This window comes from Pinus tabuliformis, chromosome 8 (genome assembly GCF_031772625.1).
Source record: "Pinus tabuliformis cultivar Carrire ecotype Pingquan chromosome 8, CPIR1, whole genome shotgun sequence".
Classification (NCBI taxonomy): domain Eukaryota; kingdom Viridiplantae; phylum Streptophyta; class Pinopsida; order Pinales; family Pinaceae; genus Pinus; species Pinus tabuliformis.
Genome location: NC_142294.1, coordinates 930,878,611 through 930,902,413, shown reverse-complemented (window position 1 = coordinate 930,902,413; position 23,803 = coordinate 930,878,611). Strand labels below are relative to the sequence as shown.

At 37.0% G+C, this 23,803-nt stretch overlaps 1 protein-coding gene across 1 annotated transcript; it reads left to right on the top strand.

Annotated features, from left to right (window-relative positions):
- Positions 1–21,493: 21,493 nt before the first annotated feature.
- Positions 21,494–23,161, top strand: LOC149238571 (uncharacterized). Its single transcript, XM_089367001.1, has 2 exons — positions 21,494–21,891; positions 22,014–23,161. Exons 1-2 carry the CDS (start codon positions 21,703–21,705, stop codon positions 22,524–22,526), a joined length of 702 nt encoding a protein of 233 aa, XP_089223127.1. The 5' UTR covers positions 21,494–21,702; the 3' UTR covers positions 22,527–23,161.
- Positions 23,162–23,803: the final 642 nt, after the last annotated feature.

The following is a 23,803-nucleotide window of genomic DNA, read 5'->3' as shown; positions in this document are numbered from 1 at the left end:
TCCACCTCGCAATCAAACATCACAAAACCATCATTAGATTGGTCTCTACCCAAGCCTTCCATGGCTCTAGAGCTTTTGTTCTAGCCAAGGCTTCGAGGACTGGTAACTCAACCCACGACTGTCATCAGGATTCTAGAGAATTTTTCCAACCGAGTCTTCTAGGACTAGTAACTCAACCCACTAAGGGCTTCCAGAGTTTTTTTTCCAACCAAGGCTTCCAGGACTAGTAAGTCAACCCAAGTTTTTATGGGGCTTCCTGAGTGTTTGTGCAACCAGGGCTTCCTGGAACTAGTAACTCCACCCAAGCTAAAGGAAACATGAGAACTAACCAAAAAAACAAAGAAAATAAACCCACAACACATTGGTTATCCATGAAATTGCAAGACTAGGAAAATCCATTGACAATCTAGGAGATCCTCCATGCCAGTGAGATATCATGACCAATAAATGACATGCATATGCCATGCATACCAAAAATAGTGAGGAAAACATACACACAAATTGGTACCTACAAGAAAAACTAGTTGTAGTTGTTGATCCCGATGTCCTCTTGAACTTTCCTACTTTCCTTCTTGCTCCAAAAATCCAAGTATGCCACAATCCTCCAAGAGTGTTCCCAGAAATTCTAAGTTTCCAAGAGTATGAGAGAGAGAGAAAATAGAGCGAGAGCTCCAAAACTAAACTGGAAAAGGTTTGTGTACTGATCCTCATAAGAATTTTTATTAATGAGGCCTCTATTTCTTCACTTTCCATTATTTTTCTTCATTTTCCATTATTTTCCTTCATTTTCCTCACATGCAACCTATGACCTTTCACCTCCCTTTTCCCTAATTTCCTTTATTTTCATAAATAAATGTGCCAAAATGGCACTTTGCCTTTCCAAATACTTTGATATTTCCTTTGCCAATTCCCTTAGCCCTTATAACCAACATATAACCAAATAAATAACAATAAGAGAATAACCATTAAAGCCACATAATAACCAATACATTTCCTTACGAAAAGAAATAGAATCTTAGCTTTTATTATCCATAGCAAAAGACCAACTGGGTTTAGGACTTCCATGTTGCACTCGACCATAGATTGGTTGAACTAGATCTTTCTTTAGCCAATCACCCTCATGACATATTCCAAGCATGAAGGTGGGATCTCGTGAGATAAACCAATCCATAAACAACCAAGGGAATCTAGACGTTAAACCACCTCCACCCTCTGCATATTGTGATCATACCTAAACTAGTGTCTGGATCACAAAACAAAATCAAGTGTGGATGCCTCATAATTTCTTCACCATCCTTGAGGAATTTTTCTTGTCTCCACCCTTAGGATTTACTTTGTATCCCGCCATTACCAGTCAAGGGATTCCTAGGCCTTTGGGAATTTTCTTGAGACCACCTCACCCTGAATTCTGAAACCATCTAGCAATCCAAAACTCAAACTGAGAACAATCCCATCACACCATGGCTATCTGAAAATGGAAAGGCTAGGCTACAATCCATGTCAATGATAGCAAAAGAACCATATACCAACATGCACATACCATGCATGTCAAAACCAGCTAGGAAATCACACATGCAATCTGTCACTTGCAAGTATTCCCGTTGAATTTGCTTGATCCTTGCCTTCCTTTGCCTTCCTTGTCCTTCTTTTCTTTCCTTTATTTTACATTCTTTTCCTTTCCTTTCTGTTCTAACTTTCTTTCTCCTCTTAGTGCTTTCTCCTCTCTAAAAAAATTCTATCACTAAACTAACCAAAGCTACCAACTAATGCTCTAAGGTCTTTCTATTAATGAGGCGTCTAATTTCTTCAATTTTCCATTATTTTACTTAATTTTCCTCTTCACATGCAACATGTGACCTTTCACCTTACTTTTCTCCTAGTTTCCATTATTTTCATAAATAATGTGTCGAAAATACCTTTTTGCCTTTCCAAAGCCTTAACCATTATCATTGCCAATTGCCCCTTAGACATAAAACATGACAAGTGATGCCCACTAGGATATTTTGCCAAACATTCAACTTGGATTAAGTGTCCCTTGCCAGTGGTCTTATTTTACCTTTATTAAATTTTATTACATGAAATTTTAACTTGGGGTTGTTACATACCCCTCCCCCTTAGGGGAACACCATGCTCGGTGTGAAACCACACCTAGACCCAACAAAACTGTTGAAGAGAAAAGAAATACTACGTATGGAGATTTATAACCCATCTCATTACATTATTTACAATATCATCCTGCTCAAAAGAAAAACCATCATGTAAAACATGACAGCATGACAACCATACCGCTTATTGGACTGCTTATTGGAGCTTTATAAATTAGCTCATTGAGGCATTTAAAATAGAAACCATACATAAATATGTACAAATACCAAGACTCATTTTCCTCCACCAACAAAAAATGAAGGATACATATCCTGCATATGCTCAGCCATCTCCCATGTAGCTTCGTCGGGCCCAAAGTAGTTCCACTACACTTTAACCTGCTCAAGTGCTCTATTCTAGACCACAAGATGTTTCCACTCCACTATGCATTAGGGTTCCAGCTGGAATTCTCCTTCTTTCTCCACTTGCAATACAAACCAATCAATAACATGAGCAACATCCTTTACATATCTTTTAAGCAATGAAACATAAAAACATCATGGAATCTCACTGTCAGAGGCAGTTCAAGTCTATAAGCCATTGGTCCAAGCCTCTCAAGGATATTAAAAGGCCCGTAATTCCATGGCGCCAACTTGACACGTGATCTAATCATCAAGGAGCTCTTCTTGGGCTTGATGCAAAAATACACATGCTCCCCAACCTAAAACTCCTTAAATTCCCTATGCTGGTATGCATATATCTTTTTCTTGTCATGTGTTGCCTTTAGATTCTTATTTATAACCTTCATTTACTATTCCATGTCTGTCAACATGTTCGGTTCAATAAGTACTTTGTTCACTGGATCACTCTAGCTAATGGGAGTGTTACAACTCTTCCCATACAATGCTTCAAACAGACTCATCCTTAGTGATTCTTGATAACTCTTGTTGTATGTAAACTCAACCAATGGAAGGTACTCATCCCATCTCCTTTGCTGATGCATGACATACATCCTCAACATATCCTCCAATATCTTGTTAACCCTCTATGTCTATCCATCTATTTGTGGATGATAAGTTGTGTTGAAATCCAACTTTGTCCCCAATCCTACAAACAACTCCTTCCAAAATTTGGAAGTGAACTTGGCTTCCTTGTCTGACACAATCTTCTTTGGAACACCATGAAATCTCATGATCTCCCTAATGAAGACCTATGTTACCTCACTAGATCAATAAGCAGTCCTTCACTTGAACGAATTGATCTACCTTACTCAACCTGTCAACCACAACCATGATAGAATCATGATGCCTCGATGTCCTCGAAAGACCTGGAATGAAATCCATGGAAATGACCTCCCATTTCCACTCTAGAATCAGAATAGGTTGAAGCAACCCACCTAGATAATTACACTCTCCTTTGAACTGCTGACATTCTAAACATCTCACCACGAATTCTGCCACTTCCTTTTTCATATTCAGCTAGTAGTAGAGCTTCTTTACTGTTGTCAATGTCTTCTGATATCCTAGGTGACCTGAATATGGTTTTACATGAAACTCCCTCAAGATAAACGTCTTGAGTTCACTTTCATCTGGCACATAGATCATGTCCCTAAATATCACCAAGCCATCTATTGTGAGATGATAATCCACATCCTAATCACCTGTACCCTGCTATAACTTGAGCATAAGCTCCCTATACCTGTCATCTTATTGTCCTTCTTGTAAGATTTGATCCTATAAATCTATCCCATATGAGCTCACTACTGCAACAGGATTCAACTACACTTTCCTGTTGAGAGCATCCACAAACCTGTTCTCCTTTCCCTTAATGTACCTGATATCAAAGTAAAACTCACTAAGGGTAGCCAACCATCTAGCTTGCACAGGATTCAAATTCGGCTAGTCAAATAGATATCTCAACCCACTGTGATCACTCATCAACACAGACCTCCTGCCAAGAAGATAATGTCTCCACATCTTTAAGGCATGAATAATAGCTTCCAACTCAAGATCATGAGTCACATAGTTCTACTCATGCTTATTTTCCTAGACTCATAGCATATTAGTTGTCCCTCCTTCATAAGGACTCCACCAAGCCCTCTCTTGAAAGCATCTGTACATACTACAAACTCTTTATCCAGACCTGCAATCTTTAACACTCAAGATTTTGTCAACAACTACTTTAACTATTCAAAACTAGTTGCACATTCCTCTACCCATTCAAAATTCTTACCTTTCCTCTGTAATGATGTAATAGGATATGAAATGTGTGAGAAGATCTTAATGAACCTCTTGTAGTAACCTGATAAGCCCATGAATGATCTAACTTCATCCACATTTCTAGGAGGATCCCACTCCATGATAGCCTTTATCTTCTCTGGATCTACTACTATGCCATTCTTGGAAAGAACATGTCCCTAGTAGTGTATTTTTTTCTAAAAGAAACTATGCTTGCTAAGATTAGCATACAACTGATGCTCTCTTAGCAATCTCAACACTGCTGCTAAATGTTGGGCATGCTCTTCCTCATTCTTAGAATTTTTCAAGATGTCATCAATGAATACAATAACAAACTTGTCCAAATAAGGATGCAACACACTATTCATCAAACACATAAAAGCAGTTGGAGCAATAGGAAAACCAAATGGAATTACAAAAAAATCATAATGCCCATACCAGGTCCTAAAGGCAGTCTTGTAGATGTCCTCTTCTTTGATGTGTCCCTGATGGTATCCTGATCGCTGATCTATCTTTAAGAAAACTACTGGTACCTTCAATTGATCAAACAATCATCAATCCTCGACAATGTTTACTCGTTCTTTATCATCACCTTTTTCAACTTCCTTTAATAAATGCACAATCTAAGAGTATCATCATTCTTCTTCATGAACAATACTCGTGCACCCCAATGTGATACACTTTGCCTATGTATCCCTTGTCAAGCATTTCCTTCAGTTGCAACTTTAACTCTACTAATTTTGGAGTGCTCATCCTATAAGGTTCCCTTGATGTTCGTGCTACCCCTCGTACAAACTCAATAGAAAATTCTACTTCCTTCTATGGAGTCAACTCTGGAATCTCTGTTGGAAACACATCCTGAAACTACTACAATACAAGGTATTGCTTGAATAGTTTTTCATCCTCAACATCCTTACCCTTCTCACTAGAAATATGAACTACAAACATCAAACAATCCTTTTCTACAGTTGGGCTTATCTTGCATGGTTGTGACCATCCTCACTGATGAAGGATTCTTCTTCCCCTACAAGATTCTCTTCTCTCCATTATCATGCAGGCACTCCATAGCCTTATCATAGCAATCTACTTGGGTCTTGTGAATATACAACCAATCCATACCCAAAAGCATACTATATGATCCCAATGGCAGTACATTCAATTTATTTTTTGTATGCATACCATTCAACTCAAATGCACAAGATCTTACTTAGTGATGAACTCTCTTCTTTGTACATGTAGCCAACTACACCAAAAAACACTTTGCATGAACTTATTTTCTCAAGCCACACATATCCACTAGGTCAATATTAATAGAACTATAATTAGATCCAAGATCAATCAAAATAGAAATAACTTGATCACAAAGCTTACCGTCCATCTCAATGATAGGTTCTTGGTAATTTGCCTGACTATTGTCCACAGGAATACTATGAAAAATCCAAGGAATACTATGACAAACATCCCCAACTATTTGCACCTCCTAAACACTATAGATATGAGGCCTACCTCCTTACGATGATCTTTGCCACATATCCAACACTCCTACGGTTCTCTAATATCACCTCTAGTTTGTTTCTCTCTAGGTTGCGACACATGTCCCTTCTCAACTACATTGAACTTCTTATAAGGAGAAACATTTTCTTTCTCACCTGCATCTTGAGGTCTTCCCTTCTTTGGTTTCCATTTTCCTTTTACTTTCTCATTTCCCTTCAAGTCACATTTAGTCTCAACTTTTCGCTTTGACTGCTCATAACAATGCTTCAATTTACAGATGACTTCCTCTAACGATTTAGGCTCATCAAACTCAATCCGGTATTTGTATGTTGTTGGAAATCCACTCATGAATCTCTAAATATTAGCCTTCCCCTCCTTGAGATATGGCACATACCTCAACAACTCCAAGAACCTTCTAATATACTCATCATTTGTCATAGAACCAATCTATAGCTCATAAAACTCCTTAGATTTATCATCATAGTACCTCTATGATAAGTACTTCTTCTTGAAGATCCTCTTGAAATCATCCCAAATCAAGTATTCTTCCCTAATTCCCTTGACATTCTTCCCATCTTCCCACAAGATATCTGCCTTCCCTTTAAGACTGAAGGTGGCTATCTTGGCTTTCATGTTCTATGAGTAGATATGCAATTTGAAGAATTTCTTCATTTCAAGCAACCATGCCTCTGTATCTTATGGCTTCTTCACCTCTCCATCAAATGTAGGAGGCTTCACCTTCTTGAACTCCTCAGGTAAATACTCCCTCCTCCTATAAGGATGATGATGGTGATGACAGTAATGATTTCTCCTGGATGAGGAGCTAGAATGATGCCCATACATACCAATATTCCTATCTGGTGTATCCAATGATCTACCACCTATAACTGTGTCCCCTCTATCCCATTTTTATCTATACCGATATCTGCTACCATAGGCCCCATTATTTTTCTCTTCTTGTTCTTGACTGATTCTCATTTATCCATGTTTTTGCAACTCTGACAAGCTCTAAAGGATTGTTGCATTAACCTCTACTTGCTTCTCATGAATCATTGCAAGCATTTCCTCAGCCTCAACCAACCTGTCATTGTGTGATTTACAACTTCTGATCTCTACCCTCAAGCTCCTTAATGTATCTGCTATACCAGGTGAATACTCTTCTCCTTGCTGACCAACTGATGTGTAGGAAGTGTCACAAGAACTATAGTTTACCATTTTTCTTGTCATCTTGAATTCTCGTGTTCCTACAAGTATACCATGTCAGATAAACCAAATATATACCAAAACCAAATCCATACCTTAGTGATGTATGGGGGAGGCTTATCTCATCTGCAAGATCAATCCACATTAGCATGTTCATGTATAATCATAACCATATCCATGTAATAACATAACATCATAACAAAATCATTCATGATCATAATAACTGTATACCATGATCCCATGCATGACAACCATAACCTTGACAACATCATACTTACCAAAAGAGAGCGAAACCATGTTGTGGTACCACCTTGTGGTATCAAATATGACCCAAAGAGAGCACAACCCGCTCTGGTACCACCATGTAATGATTCCTCCTCTCACATCTACCCATTTTCATCAGCGTACCCGAGGTCAACATGAGATGAGGGGTTACTATGATATGACTCAACCTCCTAGATTAACTTAAGGAAATGGAGTCATCACAACTAAACCTTCCTAACTTCCCTTAGGTGCCACAAGGCCCACAGGAGTAACCCAACCCCTCTAGGTGTCCAATCCCTGAGACAACTCACATTTTCCCTAACTTAGAGCCCGAGCCACTCCCTTTCCAAGGCCTCCATGTAATTATGGGTTCCCATTCACTCCCATAGACCTTCATCAGTGCAACTGTGGCCTTTTTCTACCATTGTTGTGCTAGCGATTGCGAGAATTAAGGTTATTTTCCAGGGTTAGGGCTTAGCCTCTGCCTAGAAAGCTATGAAACTTCCAGAACTCATTAAAGACATGAATACAATGCTTGTAAATAAAAAAATGGAACAAAGAATTGACTAAGCCATCCCTAACCAGGACTGACATTCTATCAAACACTTGGTAGATATGCAACCTACAAGTAATGAATGCAAGTTTGAACATAAGGGACTAAAAACTTATTTGATGTTTAACAAGAAGTGTTTATACCTTCTCACATTAGCTAGAATAACATCAATTAGGTCTTGCATTCATTATTTATTTAGTAATAAGTGAAAACATGAAAAGACCCATGACTAAGATATGTCATAAAATCATGCTTATAACCAGCATATAACTAGATCAATAACAATAAGAGCACAACCATTCAAGCCACATAATAACCAATACATTTCCTTACCAAAAGCAAGAGAAAATTAGCTTTTATTATCCATAGGGAAACGCCAAACAAGTTTAGGACTTCCACATTCCACCCGATCATAGATTGGCTGAACCAGATCTTTCTTCATCCAATCACCCCCATTCCATATTCCAAGCATGAATGTGGGATTTCATGGGATAAACCAATCCATAAACAACCAAGGTAATCCAGAGGTTAAACCACCTCCACCCTCTCCATACCATCATCACACTTAAACTGGTGTCGAGATCACAAAACTGAACCAAGCTTGGATGCCTCAAAATTTATTCACCATCCTTGAGGAATTTTTCCTGTCTCCACCTTCAGGCTTAACGGTGTATCCTACCATTACCGATCAAGGGATTCCTAAGCCTTTGGGAATTTTCCTATTACCACCTCACCATGGATTTTGAAACCATCTAGCAATGCAAAGCTCAAACCGAGAATAATCCCATCACACCATGGACCTCTGGATTTGGAAAGGCTAAGCTAAAATCCACTGTCGAATCTTGGAAAAATCCATGCCAATGACAACAAAAGAACCATATACCAACATTCACATACCATGCATGTCAAAACCAGCTATAAAATCACACATGAAATCTGTTACCTGGAAGTATTCTCACTGAAACTTCTTGATCCTTGCCTTCCTTTGCCTTCCTTATCCATCTTTGATTTCCTTTCCTTTCATTTCCTTTCTTTTCCTTTCCCTTCCTTGCTTACTTTATTTCTCCTCTTGGTGCTTTCTCCTCTCTAAGAAAAATTCTAACACTAAATTACATAAGGCTAAGCTGACCAAAGCTACAACTGATGATCTAATGTATTTTTATTTATGAGGCCTCTAATTTCTTCAATTTTCCATTGTTTTCCTTCATTTTCCTCCTCACATGAAACCTATGACCTTTCACCTTCCTTTTATCCTAATTTCCATTTTTTCATAAGTAATGTGCCAAAATATATTTTTTCCTTTCCAAAGCCTTAGCCATTTCCTTTTCTAATTTCCCCATACCCATAAAACACAACAAGTGATGCCCACTAGGATATTTTTCCCAACATTAAGCTTGGAATAAGTTTCCCTTGCATGTGCTCTTATTTTACCTTTACTAACTTTTATTACATGAACTTTTAACTTGGGGCTGTTACAAAAGGATGTAGAACAACTATCATTGGATGTGTTGATGGGAAAATAATAAGTTTAATGACAGTCATCAGAGACAAAATCATGATCAAATTCACTAGTTAAATTATCAGATTCCCAGCTTGTAATTAACAAAGATAAATCAATTTGAACAACTCTGCGGATACTCCGAATAATCGAGCCAACTTCCTTGTAGGGAAAATGTGATAGATCATTTTCCTAGAACTGGTGATGAGTTGTACAAGCATCGTAATCATTGAGAGAATTTAAAAAGGATTCCAACACAACAAACACATGAGACCAGTCAGTACATAGTGAGCGGAGAAGGATTGGATTCACACGATAACTCGTGCATACATTACCACTCAAAAGGATTTCAGGTGCGATGAAAGTAAAGATTTGCAATACAGCGTTTTCAAGGAAAACCATGAGTTGATTACTAAGAAATGAATCTCATATGCATGGTCCCTTCAGCCAAATATAGTCTTTGATATGATCATATTCACAATTCCATGACTCTATGAGAGATACACATTGCAAACCTAGGTTTGATGCGAGAAATTTGCATGAAGATGAATCAAATAAAGAATATTCTTGAATCCAATCAGAAACCAAATCTCAAAAGTTCAAAAGATTACATCTGAAATACCAAAAATATTTTAGAAAGAGATTTACATCTAGTGAAACCTTGCAAAGAGAATAATTGTGCGAGATAAACCATATCTGACTTAGGTCGGGGAGCTTACAATAGTTGCGAGATCCTGACATAACCATCAATAGAAGTTGAAGTGCCTCGACTCTCTGGAAAGTCCCAGAACTTTCTAGGATTGTAAAATCACATTCTAAATATTGAACTAGATCGTGCATGGTTTGAGGATAGGTGCTACCACTAGTTTCAATAAGGACACTACTCACTGAATGGTAGCCATATCTGTCACTGATTTTACCAGACTTTTCAACTTTAGCACCCAGATTACTGAAGTTGAAATATTTTTCTGATCGTAATTTTGAAGATGAATGAATCGGGGAAATTTCGTGAGAAAGCTGATTTGAAGAGTTGTCTTCATTCACGAGAAGAGATGATGAGGGATGGGAAGAATACTCAATGATTTGATTTTTTTCATTTACATCATGGATAATCTCACCACCTTGTGCCAATTGAGAGGTTAACTCATCAAATGAAGGACTTGAAGAGTATTGAGTATCTTCATCATGACTATATTAATCGCCAACGATAGAGCACAAGAGGTAGTGAGATGAAGAGGAAGATTTGACAAGCGTGTCTTCTTTGACCGAATCATATTTTTGATCTAAAGTGATGTCTTCATGAGAAAATGAAAGATCAGATGATGCACCTGGGCATTCTTGATCACATACATCAACAAAGTCGTCATCATCACAATGATTGTTGACAAAGGCAACAGATTGATTGAAAGAATTGATAGCATTTCATTCACTACTGAGATTAACAGATTAAAAATCATCCAAGAATGGAAGTGCATCATCTTCACATGGAGGCTTTTGGAAAAGAGAAAAAATATTGAAATCATATTCACCTTCTGATTCCCCTACCTGTGTAATGTGACTGCCTTGTATCTAGTCGCAATTTGAACGAGCAACTCAAAAATTGAGAGAGTGTAAAAAACTAGTTGGTGGAGTAGGTTAATCGACTGTACCACAGTACAAAGAGTCATGGCATGTAGATGATAGAGGATAACAAAAATCCAGATTAGATTTGAGAGTAGAGTCATGAATAATAACATCATCTTACAAAATGGAGGAGTTAGTCTTCACCATGGGCTTTATGAGCCATTATGGGATTTCCTCCATTGAATCATAGTCATGACAAGTGGAAGAAGAATGAGAAGATGGATTAGGAATTTCATTTGCAAATTTCCCAACTTTATTATCATCACATGGAGACACTCTCATCAGAACTAGAAAAGGAGGAGGACAAAGAACAAAAGGATAAGTAATTCCTCCTCTGAAATTAGAGGTGTCTCATGATTTGCAAGAGTTGGGAAAGTAGAAACATTAGGGGGTTCATGTTCACCGTGCAAAGAGACATGAACCAAATGCTGAAACATTTTCTTAAACAAATCCCAATCCACATCTTCTTCAGAAAATTAATAACAAATGTGAAGGAATCAATTAGAAAAATCCTCGACTGATTCATCGGGCTTCATTATTAAATAATTGATTCTTTTATAAACATTTTAGTAATCATACCTATCAAAGGATTGATAAATCTCCTTGAGAAAATGATGGGAATGATGGATAGAGGCGGGTGGTAAGGTATGGCACCATTGATTAACACGACCTTCAAGGGTGAGGAAGAAAAGCACATAAGCAAAATCTTCATCATTGATTTCGTAAGATTCACAAAATTTAAGGAAATCATAAATGTGTGTGGTTATGGATGTTTCATCCTCACCATCTGTTGAGCCCTGAATTTGCATCTTTCCTATACACCTTCCTAGACTTTTTCCATTCACTTGGACCTCCTAAGCTATCAACATCATTGCATATTAATAATAAAAGAGCACTTAAAGTGGTTTTTACCTATGTTTTTTATCTGTTGTTTGAATTAGATTTTTGCTCATTAAGCTGTGGAATCCTGTCCCTTTCCGCAGCTACTTTAACTTTCCACAGCTGCTTCAACTTTTCGCAGTTGATTTTGTTAAAGTCTACATTGCAGGTGTCATCAGGCAAACCAAGCCACATGGGCAAGTTGGAAATGACTTGGACATGGACCGAGTCCTATTGGCTCAATCGGATTCATTAGAGGAGGCCGTGGTCAATGTTGGTCAAGCAGTGGTCAAACAGAAGAGTCCTACGGCAATAGGACTCCGTTTCCAAGCACGTGAAAGATTTTCGTGGTCGTTTCTAGATTTCTGGAGGCACGCTAACACCTGTAGGCTGCCCACGATGTGAATCCAACAAGCCGTTTTCAATAGATTGCATAATCTCGACAGCATGACGCTAAATCCATGGACGTTGTCATTTACATGTCCTCTGTCACTGCAGTTTATAGGAAAACAGTTATGTAATCTTTTGTTATAAATAATGCGTTTCTATATGCATAGTAGTTAGTCTTTTGAATATAATTTTGCTGTTAAAAAGCCCACTGTGTCGTCACACTAGTTTCATTATTGCGACTGCGTTCTGAAATATATGAGAAGACTCTGTTTCTAAGCATAACTCTTGATTGATAGTTGTTGCCCGAGGTTGTGCAGAGGGCCCCTACACATATGTATATTTCATTTACTATGGTACTAATGTTTCATTCTTGTTCATGATTTTACATGCTTTACATTGCTGTTAACGCTGATCAGTGTGTATGTTCCAGATTATAGTAGGCAGCCCAGGCATTTGCATATAATTTTCACAATGAATAATGACATGGAATCGGTCTTTCTACTTAATTACTTTTCTTAGCTTTTAATTCCAGTTCTGTTTTATTTATTTCAGTTTTGTTCATTGGCTTTATTAGTTAGCTTAGATACTAAATTGCTCAAGTTGTTGATGATTACCTCCGAAAGCCATAGTGAGACTAACTGGCGAGGGGTCAGACTATGAATTGATGTGATTTGATTTTAAGTTTACTTTTCTGCAATTAGATGTTAGATTGCTCAAGTTGTTGATGATTACCTCCGAAATCCATAGCGAGACTAACTGGAGAGGGGTCAGACTATGAATTGATGTGATTTGATTTTAAGTTTACTTTTCTGCAATTAGATATCAGATTGCTCAAGTTGTTGACGATTACCTCCAAAAGCCATAGTGAGACTAACTGGCAAGGGGTCAAAATATGAATTGATGTAATTTTATTTTAGCTTTACTTTACTTGCAATTTTTTGGATTTCTTTGAGTACGGTAGCTTAATTCATTTCTTTTGTTTTTAGACAACAGCAGGGATAATGGTCTCATGATCAATAGTTCACTGTTTGTTTGATTAGAATAGTGGCACGTTTTCATTTTCTTTTAAGAACTAATTTCATCATTAGTATGTTCTAAGGCCCTCTAAAGTTTGAAGTTTTGGAAATCATTATAAAGAACATAATTGCCTTGAAAATTTATATCCATACTTGTCTTTTAGAATTTCCATTTCACATTAGGAGATAAATGAAGATAAAAACCCCCAAAACAAAATAAAAAAATCAAAAACGACAAAAAGTAAGAAATAGGTTATCTTGCACATATAGTGCGCCACACTTCAACAGTTTACGACTCCTGGATTGACAATTAATATAGCAATTTAGGACACTCTAAATTGACCAAACACCATCCAACTTTAACTAAGCCAAGTGATAGAGAGGCTCATCAGGGATTGAAAATTGATAAATGGATAAATTAGAGAAACACCCTAGGAGTAAGATTTGAGGATGAGCCATTGAGATAATAGGTTCAAAACATACTCAACAGGCACAACTTGTCATCTAGCCCTCCTTATGTGAAGTCCCAATTAGACCTCACACCATTTAGAATAGGATCCTCATCCATAGTATCAGCCTGGTTTCCAGGTATTCTTATAGATTTTCCTTGGCTCCAACTGCTAGCAAGAGAGAAGAATGCATGTGTGCCTTTGAAAAGCAAGTAAGTGTGCCTGGTGAGTGTTCAGTTGTAAGTGTGTTAAAGTTATTCTACTATGGAGGAAGAGATTAAAGTGAGCCTCTAAGAGAGAGGTAATAGTACCACCCAAGTAGAGACACACGCAAACAAGAAGGATATGTTTGACATCTAGCGGAATAGTCCACAAAATATGTGACAAGCATTAAAACCAATGAATGAGAAAAACTTGTCTAGTATCCTACGGAATAGTCGACAAGGATGGGGCAAAAATAACAACCATTAGAACAAATTCTCAATATTATAAGTACTAAAATAACCGAAATAGTTCAACTACTTTAGTACAGATGAAAGAAGACATGAAACAAAACATCCATAAAATAGTCTTACAAATATTCATAATCCATGCATGAATAACATGTTGGATATGAAGGCTTCTGGTATTAAGTAAAAGTTCCAACAAACATGTATACAATGAAAATCATTAGCTCCAATAGTGGAGCATTGGAACCACTCCTTTCTCCTCAAAAGAACTAGCTTATCTCTCTAATGCCTCGCAGGAGGAGCCAAGGAAAAAATTCCTTTGCTCATAGAATGAGGGTGTTTATATAACCAAGAGGTGGTGCTTCACCTTCCTTGTGACTCTTTGACTACCCTCATAATTGTTTGACTACCCTCATGACTATTTGACTTATTATGACTTTTATACTTTACATGACTTTTCGTATTCCGAATGTGTCCTTTGGACTTCCACTTTACAATACATTTTGAATAGTAATTACATAATCCACTATAATCATGTGGCATATGATGACTTGTGAAAGGACATGACATGAGATTGATGACATGGACTACTTGATGATGTGATAGTGCCAAGTTGTCCTTCTTGTTGCTTCGTTATTTGTGTCTTCTTGAAAATGTGGTACATTTTCTTCTTCTTCCTCCTCCTTATGGCTTGAATATGAGGATTATTCCATGTGATCTTGATCTTAATATTCCATTATATTCTGGTATTGGCATAGCATGATAGAGTACATGCATCTGCAATCCACTCATGACAAGACAATATCAGTCTTATAAACCCCTAGTCTAAGATGGTGCATATTGATCCACTAACTGAGCCGGAACCAGGTGATAGGTTGGAAATGAGGCTTAGTAACTGTGAAATTTCACATCTCAGGAAGTTAGGGGTGAAGCTTGAGCCTTGAGACTGCGTAATGTGTAGTTTAGGTTGGATCATGGAAGAAAAATATGCAATCTAGGAGCTCAATGTGACAGGGTGAGGGGATGGGCATTGGATCAACATATTGCATATTTATGGAGGATAGAGGAGCCTAGGTGATTGCAGGAATACATAGTTCAAGAGATCAGTGCCAAGGTTTGAGCCTTGAGACTATGAAATGCGCAGTACTGACTGGGTAGGGGAGAGAAATTGCACAGTTCTAGGAGTCAGTGAGTCAGGCTAAAGGGATTTTGCACTATTTTATCCAACTCTGTATTTATGGGAGGCAAAGTAGGCTTTCTAATTACACAGTTGCATAGTTAAATATTTCAGGGTTTGAGCTTGAGCTCATAGATTGAGAAGTGCATAGTTGGGTCCAAGCTGGATTGTGCAATTCTGGGAACCAAAACCCAGGTTTTGAGCACTATAACTACACAATGCCTAGTCATGGGAAGTAGGAACTACACATTGCGTAGTGTCAAGGATCAAGGATGTAGCTTGAGGTTTGGAACTATGCATTGCACAGTTGAGGAAGGCCGAATGTAGGTAGGTTGTTGGGAAATTATGAAAATTGGCTAAGTGTGGGACCAAAGAGATTGATATGAACAGTGATATGACTTGATTGTGATCACATACTTGAAACACTTTGATGAAACAACAACATAGATCATCCATAACATGTAAACAACATATTTCCCTCAATGTGACAACTTTGTGATGACTTTATGACAAGTGTGACACTAAAGGTACACTTTGAGAGGACCGTGACAACACTTGTGTGACAATGCTTAAACCTTTGGAAATGAGTGTGTTGGATTTCTTCACTAAAACAAGCTTATGTACATTGTGCATAATTAACATGAGAAGATATGACAATTGCTAAAGTGTGAATGACGCTTGTGATATGTGAACAACAATGAAAGAAACACATGTCAGAGAAAAGAAAACATGAAAAAGACACTAATTAAAGTGAAAGAAAGTGAAAGTGATAGTTGAAAACATTAAAAGGACACTCGTGAAAACAAAGGTTCACAAAAGTGACAGTTTGCAAAACTCACCAAAATGGGAGTACAAATGTAGCTAGAATGTGAGAAACTATCATTGTTAATGTGCACTAACTGTCGACATGGATTGGACATTTCATAGGAACAATCTTGATGGACTATGCTATGATTTTTCAAGCTTGCATAAAAAATGTGCTCATGCACTTGTTACGGACTGAGAATCTGTGAGAAAGTGACTTCGACACTTCCTATCCAAGAAGAAAGCTCAAAGCATCAACTGACCAAGAAGTGACTACCAAATGACTAATTGCAAAATCTATCGTAGGCTCCCAAAATCGAGTGTATGCAAAATTTTGTAGGGTGTTTATCCCAGTGACAACAAGACCCTTCTTATAACAACATCCATTTCTGTTAGAATTCAAGGATTTTTTTCCTAAAGATTTATTATGATTACCTCTTGAGAGGGAGATTTGTTTCATAGTAAAACTAAAGCCCAACGTGGAGCCAATATCCAAGACACGCTATAGGATGGCATCTCCAGAACTTTGTGAGTTGTATATGTAGTTGAAAGAACTATTAGAAATATGACTCATTAGACACAATATTTCGCTTTACAATGCACTAGTGATTTTGGCCAATAACGGGGATGGTTCAATGAGATTGTGAATAGATTAAAGAGATTTGAATCAAGCCACAATGAATAATAGGTACCTAATACCTAGAATATATGATATTTTTGATCAAATGAAGGGAGCAACAATTTTCTGAAAAATATATCTTTGATGTAAATATCACCTAATAAGGATTGATGAAGGACATCCCAATATCTTCTTTTTGAATGGTGTGGGAACTATGAGTTCATAGTATTGCTATTTTCTTTGACCAATGCATCAACAATGTTCATGATCCTCATGAATGGCATGTTCTGAAAGCATCTAAACCACTTTTTGTGAGTCACTTTAGATGAAAATATTGTGTATTCTGACAATGAAAGCGAGCATGAAGAGAAATTAAGGATTGTGTTGACAGGCTAAAGGGAAAACAAGTTGTATTAAAAACTAATCAAATTCTCTTTCTTTTAAAAGAATAATCATTACCTCCACCACATCATTTTAGGAGAGGGGATTTTGATGGTGTCAAAAAAGATGAAGGCCATAATGGATTGGTCGATAACGAAAACTACTCATGAGGTGTGTATATTCATGGGGATAGCAAATTATTATCAAATATTTGTGGAAGATTTTTTTCATATTGTGAAACTTGATCACCACATTACAATGTAGAGGAGTTAGGTTTGAATAGAAGAATGAATGCAACATTGCACTGATCATGCTAAAGAGGTTACTAACTAGTGCACCAATCCTTGAAGTGCTTGACATGGAGAGTACCTCAAAGCTTTTGTAGATGCTTTGAAGCAAGGATTAGGAGTGGTGTTAAATGCAAGAAGGGTAAGTCATGGTCTCTGCATCCAAGAAGTTGAGGAAACATGAAGAATTGTATGCTACCCATTAACACGAATTAGTAACAGTGATGTTAGCTTTGAAACTTTTGAGGTATTACCATATTAGGAGAAGCTTTGAGCTAAACACTAATTATGAGATCCTAAATCATCTCTTCACTCAAAGGGATATGAATGCTAGATAGAGGCGACAGAGTGAATTCATAAGTGAGTATGATTTTTGGATTTCATACATCAAGGGAAAGGAGAATGTGGTGATTGATGCACTAAGTAAAAAACCACAAATATTCTCCCTGGTATGCTTAAGGGTCAATTTAATGTAGCATGTGGTAGAAAGAATATTTAGAGATATTTGGTATGTAAAAGTTACATCAATGCTCGAGAGTGGAATCATAGAGAACACAAGTTTGAGGATTACGCACTTGAACTAGATGGATTTTTGAGATTTCAATGAAGGATGTATATCCCTAAAGAGGGTAATATACGAAGAACCATCCTCAAGGAATCCCATAAAGAAATTTACTATGCACATCCTAGTGTGAAGAAGATGTATGCAGACCTGAAGAAACTTTTCTTTTGAGTAGGCATGAAGCTTGACATGGTCTAGTTTGTTGCTAAGTATCTTGAGTGTTAGGAAGTGAAGTAAAACCATCACAATCTAGCAAGATTCCCACAATTGAATGGCATTCCTATTTCTAAGTGGAAGGTTTTCTCTATGGATTTTGTTGTAGGTTTTCCACTCACATCACAAAGGAAAAACACCATCTTGGTCGTAGTTAACAAGTTGACAAAAAGTGCACATTCTTCCCTAATGAGAAACACTAATGATGTCATAGATGTGGCACAAGTATTTATAAGAAAATTTTTCCAGCTACATGGATTACCCACGAAGATCATTTCTAATAGAGACTCTCAATTTACTTATATGTTTTGGATAATTCTACAGTCAACGTTGGGGACTTAGTTGAACATGAAAATTGGATATAATTCATAAACAAATGGGTAAATTGAAAGAATAAATTAGGTTGTGGAATATGTGCTTAGAATGTGTGTTATGGATATTCAAACTCAATGAGAGAAATACTTACTATTGGTAGAATTCACCTAAAATAACAAACACCATAGTTTTAATGGGATTCCTCCTTATCGAGCTCTGTATGTGAGGCCACACAAGTCACCACTAAGTCAAGAAAGGTTGGAGGGTAGAGTTATAGTAGGACCAAAATTAATACAAGAAATGGCAGAGAAAGTGATTCAAATTCGACAATGGTTGCAGGAAATACATGATAGATAGAATAAATTTCAATCACATAGGATTGATCAAAGTTATGAGGCGGGGGACCAAGATTTTATTCATATCTGACCCAATAAGAGTGCCATTCAATTTCGAAAAGGGACAAATTTTTCACCTCGATTTATAATACCTAATAGGGTCAACGAGAAAATTTGAATATTTCATATCACCTTGTACTACCATCTCACTCGCATAAAACTCATGACATTTTTCTTGTATTTTTTCTACAACATAATGTTTTTTATGAATCTCACAAACTTAATTGGAGACAATTACAAGTATTGGGTGTGGGAATCATTATGATCAAACCGTTACACATATTGGACCATAGAGTTCAATAATTTAAGTGCGACGTGGTGGGCTAAGTTAAGGTCTAGTGGAACAAGTATAGCCTAGGGTTTGCTACTTAGGAGGATGCATAGACTTTATGTAGTGACAACCCCTCACTTATATTGAGGCCATGTTTGTATTTTTCATGTTATATTATTTATGAAGGCTATGTAATATTGTTTAATTTCAAATTATGGACAAATGGCTAGTAACTAGATGATGTTGATACATCGACAGGGAAAATTTTAAGGATGGAAGTTTATCTTAAAGTTTAGAAACATTTGTGAATCTTACTAGTCCCTAATATACAAATTGTAAAATGTTTGGTGATATTTTTGAAGTTATATTTATATTGATAATAATTTTATATTATTCTATATAAATTATTGGTGGTTTTTAAGTTTAAACAATTTTGTACGTGTGACGTACATTGTTTTATTATATTTTGTATTACTTGATATGCACTATTAGGACATTTGGTAAGGTGCAGATTTGTAGGTAACATGAGTTGTCGACTAATTAATTTGATGACAAGAACATAGAACCAACACTATAGTGTGGTCCATGTTAGATGTTAACCCTATTTTTTTTAGGAGTAGAGGAGGTATTACCCATTGTGTAAAGTTGTGGGAGGTTTGTGATGGACACACTCCCCTAAATGTGTGATTACAATTGTCAGTTTCTTATTTTGGAAGTTAGGTCAATATAGTTGATGCATCGACCATTTTGGTTCTATCAGTGGATTGATTGGTATAGCTAATGACATAATATATTGCAATAAAGGTTGGAGAGGTTGGGAGTGGAACTAGGTTAGGGATTGATGGGTGGATATAGGTTAGCTATGAACTTGAGTGGGAAATAATTTCTTCATATGCTTTTACATAACTTTGGCTACTATATATCTTTCCCGTGCTTTGATTATGTTTGATTCTTCTATTACTCCTTAGTTGTTTGTACCCTCTTTACTCTATCTTTGGGATGAAGTTTCCTAAGGAGGGGGTGTATGTAATTCCTACTCCTTGATCCTATTACGCTATGCTAAGTTATTAGCCTACCTATTGTGAGATTGATTGTTGTCCAAATAATTGTGATAATGGTCAACCATAACTTGCCTATATTAAACCATAGTCAAACAAGGTGAACCATAGGCAGAATGGTCAAATCATTGTCAATCATCTTGAACATGTTCAACCATGGCCAACATGTCCAATCATACTCAACCATGGTGAACATAGCCATCTATATTTAATTATGGACAATCATGGTCAAAACATGGTGAAGCACGCTCAACCACAATCAACCATGGTTGACAAAAGTGAACTATGATCTTTTATAAAACAACTTTAGTCTAATATGGACAACCACAGGCACTCATACTCAACCATTTGTTGACGATATTTCACTCTTCTAACTTAACCATAATAAACCACATGTCAAACATAGTCAATAATGATATTGGTCCTCCCCACACACTTGGGCCTTAAGCTAAGGCAACCACTTTGATAAAGTGGGTGATCAACACATATTGTCATCATTTTCCACATTTTATATGTTGATTGATACCATTAAAAAATAGAAAATAATAGGGTCAACCACTTTATTAATATAATTATGCTAATTATAAATCTAAATAAAATAGTTAATTTTTTTTAATATAATTATTTTTTCTAAATTTAACTTTAAATTAAAACCTTCATTACAAACAAAAATAATATATATATATAAAATCAGCTTCATATATAACTACTGCTACAATGTATCATGCATTTGATGGTTACTTTTGGTTTTTGAACGCATGGCATTTTACAACAAAACCTAGAGATTCGAAAGCACCCATAGGCAAATTATTGGGCAGAGTAAAGACATGGATAATCTAGCTGAGTCGATAGCACCTAAATCGATGCAAACATACATGAATTTATAATCTTTGAATTGTCCGGATCCAAATCATTGTCGTTTGCAGGTAATATTCAGTTCAACAATAATCTTATGTAATGTGGCGCACTCAAAACGTTTACTCTTTATGCAGACCTTGGCGTAATCTTACACGTCATGAAGCTGCCCATTGTTTGCGTGTTTCCGTTGGTTTCTTCCTTTCCACAATCAACGTGTTGACATTTCAAATTCCTACTTTCAACTAAACGCGCGTTGTGCGTTATCATATTCCAACTCCCCGTTGTACGCTCTTTGGAATATGTCCATTTGGCTTGCCTTGTCATTACTTTTTATATTTAATAAATCAAACATATCACCGCTACTTTGAACGGAAAGAATACCCTGAACTTCTGACGCGGGATATGTACGGTGTTCGAAGTTTCCAAGCGCAGGCTGAGAAGCCCAACCGAAGTTGCAGGTCTTCCACTCGGCCCTTCTCTCTGCTCCTTTATCTTCCTCCTCCTCCTCACCCTCATCCATCCAGCGACAATTTGATCACATCAGGATTCAAGTGCCTTCTCTTCACATTAGCTGCTACCTCTGTTACCACCCATCCTCCGCTTCGTTAAAAGGAATTAATAAATGGCCCTTCCACTTCCACTTCCACTTCCACGAGAGGAGAGCAGCAGAGTGGCGCTGGCCATCTATAAGCCAATCACAGGCTACGATATTCACGACGCGCTCCGCCATATCACTACACAACTCATCCCCGCCTTTCACAAGGCAGGCACCACCAAAGCGGCGGCTCTTAACAGCGTCAATGGCTCCTGGGTAAGCACGTTATACAGTCATAAGTGAAGCATAGAAACATTTAGCTATATATATATATATATATATATATTCTTGAAATTCATAAACTGAAAATATATTTCCATATCTGTGTGACATTACAGGTCGCAATTTTTTCTGTGTGGAAAACAGCCGTATCAGAGAAAGATGATTCTAGAATTGCAGACGAATTGGGAAAGAATTGGGCGTCGTCAGTAATGAGAGTGGTGGAGTGGCGATGGTTCCACTTAAGCTGCGAGGAGCACCGAGATGTATCATTTGCAGAGATGAGGTTTGGGGATATTGTGAGCCTCCGTAGAATAGGGTCGAGCAGAAAGAAACAGGAGGTGCTCGCCTACAGCTGCTTGGCCATAACGAAAGCATACTTTAAGGAGATGAAAGGGATTCGTTCCTACACATTTTACAGCTCTGTGGACGGCAAGCGGATTATGGGACTGGGCGTATGGGACAACATTCACTCTGCATCCGCTATACTGAAAGAACCAAATGCAAGCCCCGCGGAGCCATACTGGTACAGCCTGGGAGCCAAGAAGCTGAAATACGAAGTGTGCCAAGTCGTCTTTGTGAGTACCTCACCGCAGCTGGAGAAAGTGATGCATATTGGTAGCACGTGTTAGAGAGGGTAAAAGGAAATTGGATAAAAGTGCCACCAAATTGACCCTCTTTCCACGATCCAGCGACCAAAACCCCACTCCAAAAACGCTCCCTCCTTCTCACGGATTTTGCAGTGCCATGGGGATTTTGACTTTTTAGTCTCGCAATCAGCTTGTAGTCACAAAGACAAAACGTGAAGAAGAATTGCTCTGAAGAATTCAGCGAGGGTTTCTCGGAAAAGTGCGCGAAAGCGAGTTACAACAGCGAGGGTTGCTCGGAAAAATCCGCGAAACCGAGTTACAAGTCAAGTCCGTTGGAGGGAAGTGGACCCAACAACTTCGAATATATAGTTGATGGAGGATACTGTTGACAATGTGCAAAGCTATTGACCGAAATTCCTAATCGTGGTTCGTTGCCCATTCTTGTCCGGTTTTAAACTTTTCCCTCTTCTCCCCTTGTCAAATATAGTCTTTTTTTTCTAGCTGATAGGTTGACCTGTCTGGCTATTTAACCTTCTTCCTAGATCTGTTTCTTCACTGTGTCATGAAGATGAACCACACTTGTTGGTTCCAAACCCGTCGACCAAAATCTTCAATGTGACTCATTCCGAAAAAAAACTTTATAATTATGAAATGGATCACAGAAGCTTGAATTCGAATATAAATTTTTTAATTTAAAAAAAGGGACAATTTAAAATAATGATAGATTCATAATAAATTTAATACAATAATTTAAAATAATGATATAGATATATAAAAATAATAATTTATTTATTTTAAAAATAATTTTTTCATGTAATAATATTTATATTTTGATGATGATTATTCAATTTAATTTATCTTATTATTAGACATAGTGATAAAAAATAAATTAACTTTTATCTTCTTCTTTTTTTGTGTATTTTTTTTAATTTTAATAGTGAAATCTCTAGGTAGTCAAATAATCTCTATGTAAAGAAGTTCCCACAAACTAAAATTCTCAATTTGACATTTAGCTTGGACTTTACTATTATCAGTATTCATCTTAAGCACAGATCATCTAACATCAGTCGAGAAGGATCAAATTTCTTCATATGCAAACATAATTTAGAGTGGAAAAAACAATGTGTAATTTTTCATTGTTTAAATTGTATTTTTGAATGCTATAGAGATTACATAAAGATTACCATGCCCAAATGTCATGGGTTGTTGATTGTCAAAACCTGGAACCCAAAAATCAGCAATTGTAAAACTTCATATATTTATATATATAAAAAAATATTAAAATAAAATATTTTAATGTTGTAAATCCTAAATACAGA

Coding starts and splice junctions, on each gene's coding strand:
- LOC149238571 (XM_089367001.1), top strand. CDS start 21,703: ATGGCCCTTCCACTTCCACTTCCACTTCCACGAGAGGAGAGCAGCAGA. Junction 21,892..22,013: donor ACAGCGTCAATGGCTCCTGG/GTAAGCACGTTA, acceptor GTGACATTACAG/GTCGCAATTTTTTCTGTGTG.